The sequence below is a fragment of the Montipora capricornis genome, chromosome 9 (genome assembly GCF_036669925.1).
Source record: "Montipora capricornis isolate CH-2021 chromosome 9, ASM3666992v2, whole genome shotgun sequence".
Taxonomy (NCBI): domain Eukaryota; kingdom Metazoa; phylum Cnidaria; class Anthozoa; order Scleractinia; family Acroporidae; genus Montipora; species Montipora capricornis.
In genome coordinates, this window is record NC_090891.1 from 47,366,906 (window position 1) to 47,370,908 (window position 4,003).

A 4,003-nucleotide genomic window follows, 5' to 3' on the forward strand; every position below is an offset into this window, starting at 1 on the left:
GCTGTAAACCAAACACCCGCAACAGCTGCTCCAAATATCTTCTTTTTGATGAGGCGATGCTTGAATGGACGAAAAGTTGCGTGCATCCGCTCCAAAGAAATAGCAGCAAGGTTTGTTACAGAGGCAAGAGGAAAGAAAAACCTCAAACAAACATAAACTATAGAGAACTCAAAGCTCCTGAACGGGTTAATCGTCCACAAGTTACAACGTTCGGCCAATAGCAAAAACTCAAAGATCAAGTTGTATGCAACAAACATGTCTGCAACCGCCAGGCTGATCACCAGGTACATGCTACGCTTGCGAAGCATTCGCTCTTTCAGGTAAATAATGATTGTAAGGGCATTCATGATCACTATAGCAACAGCTTCGATGTTAAGTACTGTCAGCCAGGCAATGCACTCGGATGAAGAAAAGAGCTCGACATTTCGAGTAACTGTTCTGTTTTGGTGATGAGAATCATTGGCCATCTATGTGAAGAAAGAAAACGACGATTAGAACATTTGGATAGTTTGTGATTGGCTAAGAGAAATGCTGTTTTTAGGTAACGCAATACAAAAAAGAGGAAAGAGGTAATTCAGTAAAAAAATCGAAGGTAACAAACCAAGCATTCTGATTGGCCAATAATCACAGATAGCCAATCAAATGTAAGTCCTCTGCACAATTATCATAACTTTTCTTTTAATTTTCTTCCTGTCTATTATCAATAAGTAGCCCCAATTTCTTTTCGTACAATTTAAAAAATTTAAGACCTCTGGGCTCGTGCAGTTTAGTTGGTTTTTAAAAACCGTACATTTTTTTTTTTTGGTCGCAAATTGCACGAAAGCATCGGGATTATTCGTATACAAGCAATCTCCCTTTAACGTAATGAACGAATGCACTTCGTATTAGTAACATTCCGTGCTAAAATATATTTTATCATGATCGTTTTATAAAGCAGCTGAAAATGAAGTGACACAGAGAGAACCAATAAAAGCGGCCTCTAAAGTGGCGCATTGACATCGAGCACAAAAGCTTGAGTTGATGAGTCTGAATATTGATCCACAAGTGGACGCTATCTTTGAGAAGACATTGTTGAGGAAACAGCCTATGTTTCAACCCTATGCACACATTTCTGGGTTGTTTCCCGAGTTCGTCTGCTAAATGTCTTGTAAAAGCGCACACAAAATCATTGACTTTTGCTTACCTTTTTCCTTGTAGGTTCTTTATAATCTACCCAAAATACTTCAATGCTGTTCTACGTCCCGTTAACTGAAAGACCGAAAATAATCTATACCTGTTACACGTTTGTCAAATAGCGGAAATCGAAATGTTTTGACTATGTACAGCATGGTTTCGAGAAACTTGGCTCTTTTCTTCAAACGATATGTGCCACTAATTTGATACATATACACTATACTTTTTATTTGTCGAGTCTTATAAATGTTCAAGTCCAAGTTCAAGATCATAAAATTCCGCATATATGTTGCCGGTAATATCCGTTCTCAGGTTGAATCCGTTTTAACCTACAATTGTGGGTTAAATTGGTGATCCTCATTTTCCCCAGTTTGAATACGCACTCAGATAGATTGAAGAAGCTTTTTTGAAGCCTAAATTAAGCCTAGAGAAAAATTAGGGTCAGGTTAGAATTAGTGTTGGTTTTTATACATAGATATCAATTGACTTATTATACAAAAGTGATTTATGAAAAGAACTGTGTTGGGTCGCGCATGTTCGTCGTCGTAATGTAGTGGTGAAGACACAGGACTATAGATCTGGAAGGTCCGAGCGCGATCACCGGTAAGTGCACAGTACAGTTCTTTGTTCCCTAACTTTGTTGTAATGTTGACACTAAATCGATCAACCTGAGAACGGATTTGACCGACAACATATATACAATTTTGAAACAATAACACACTAAAGTATTGGCTTAAAAATCCGACCAAAGACAATAAGGTTTTAGAATAAGAGAACAAAGCGCAAATTAAGTTACGAAAAGGGAATGAAAAAATTTTAACATTTCTTAAAGTTTGAAATTTGAAATGGCAATAAAAAATGCCTTAGAGTACCAACGAAAATAAAGAATAAAAGGAGATGAAAGAGAAGAAAAACGAAGGAGAAGACAACGAATGGGGAAAATAGACAAACTGTTACAGCTTTGCACGAATACAGTCATCCTGTTTTTCTTAGTTTTATTGTCATTTCAAGTAAGTTTACATTTTGTTTACCGTTTGTTCAAAAACAAGAAGGTAAATGAAGTAATATAACAGACTTTTGTTCCCGTTTTTAACAAAAACGAGCCAATATGATAACAGGAAACCGGTTGCTGCAAAACCTATTAATTTCAACTGTTGAAAAGAATTTCAAAGCAGGGCAAATAAAGTACAATGGTTGCATTTAAGACGCTAAATTACTAACCTTGGATACACCTCTTTCAGGTTTTGTCATCAACCTTGTCTTACACTCCAAAGTGCAAGCTACGACGCCTTTTAATTTTTCAATGAAATTCAGTGACGTCATTGTGCTTCGCCCTCACGCGAACCATTTAAGTGAAAAAAATTAGTAGTGTAAATTAAGTTACGGACCTCGACCTCTGTGAATAAAAGCCGATATATATTTTCTTCCGGGAAACGTATTCGAGTTTACTAGCTGTTTCTTAAACTTGCGTAATTACGCTGAATGGAAATTTGCTTTAGAAGATGTAACCCGAGAGGAAGAAGTTTAAAGTAAGGTTAATTCACAAATTTGGTCACCTGTCCAGCATAGAATAATAACGCCACCACGAGGTCATGTTATTGATCGTTGGCATTTTACAAAAGAACTAACTGTTCCCGCTTTCAAGTATTATGTAATGAGGTACTGAAAGTACATTCTAAATTAAATGTTTCCCGCTTTCAAGTAATATGTAATGAGGTAATGAAAGTACATTCTAGTGTTTATTAATAAAGACGGGTCTGAAATTTCAGTAGCCTTTAAAATTTCAAATGTCATCAGTACATGATCAAGACAACTACAGTAGCTCGCACAAAGAAGAGAAAACTATTTTTCCTGAAAAAGTCCTGTGAGAATTGAAGTCGCTTCGAAAAGAACGCTAAAGTGAATTGTGAAGCGAGGAACTGACTAAAATATTGTGCTATTTCACCTTAACAGACAAAATAGAAGCTGTGTTTAAATTAATATTTGTTGATGACTTCCTCTCCAGCTGCAAGGAGAATGTTTTTGTGTTTAACCCACACTTGTCTTAAACGTTTGCCTAACTTCATGTCAAAACGAAAGTGCATCAATAAATGTTAACACATAATTTGCCTTATAATTGAGCTTGCCGCTTCTTATGTCGTCAGTAATAATTAACAATTATTCGTCGAAGGCGAAGTGATTATCGGTGAATATTCACTGAGACGAAGTCTAGGTGAATATTCACCGATTATCACTGAGCCTGAGGCGAATAATTGTTTTAGTATAAATACACAGGTGATTATTTCAAAAAAGAGAAAAAAAAAACATTTCAACGCGAAATCATCTTCACTTACAGTGGCAAAACGACTACTGCCAGCCATTTTGTACGTCGAGGTGATTATCGGCTGATAATCCGAGATAGCGAGCCAATGAGAGCGCGCGATTTTGTATAATCACCTGTGTATTTATACTAATTGACAATTATTCGCCGAAGGCTAAGTGATTATCGGTGAATATTCACCGAGACGAGGTCGAGGTCAATATTCACCGATAATCACTGAGCCTGAAGCGAATAACTGTTTTAGTATAAATACACAGGTTGATTATTCCAAGAAAGAGAAAAACAAAAAAAACGTTTCAACGCGAAATCATCTTCACTTACAGTGGCAAAACGACTACTGGCAACCATTTTGTCCGTCGAGGTGATTATCGGCTGATAATCGATCCGAGATAGCGAGCCAATAAGAGCGCGCGATTTTGTATAATCACCAATAATCACCTGTGTATTTACACTAAATAATAATAATAATAATGTTTCGGTTTCCTCTTCATTTGCTTGATCGAGCAAAGC

The 4,003-nt window shown here is 36.6% G+C and overlaps 1 protein-coding gene across 1 annotated transcript in view; it reads right to left on the reverse strand.

The window, feature by feature from the left end:
• The window catches only part of LOC138016538 (substance-K receptor-like), a 3,769-nt gene extending 946 nt beyond the window's left edge, over positions 1 to 2,823 (reverse strand). The window contains exons 1-4 of the mRNA XM_068863705.1: positions 2,730 to 2,823; positions 2,395 to 2,500; positions 1,184 to 1,248; positions 1 to 467 (exon numbers count right to left, since the gene is read on the reverse strand). The exon at positions 1 to 467 is cut by the window's left edge and continues 946 nt beyond it. Of these exons, the coding sequence (XP_068719806.1) occupies positions 1 to 467 (467 nt within the window). The 5' untranslated portion in view covers positions 1,184 to 1,248; positions 2,395 to 2,500; positions 2,730 to 2,823. The remainder of the gene's footprint in view (positions 468 to 1,183; positions 1,249 to 2,394; positions 2,501 to 2,729) is intronic.
• Positions 2,824 to 4,003: the final 1,180 nt, after the last annotated feature.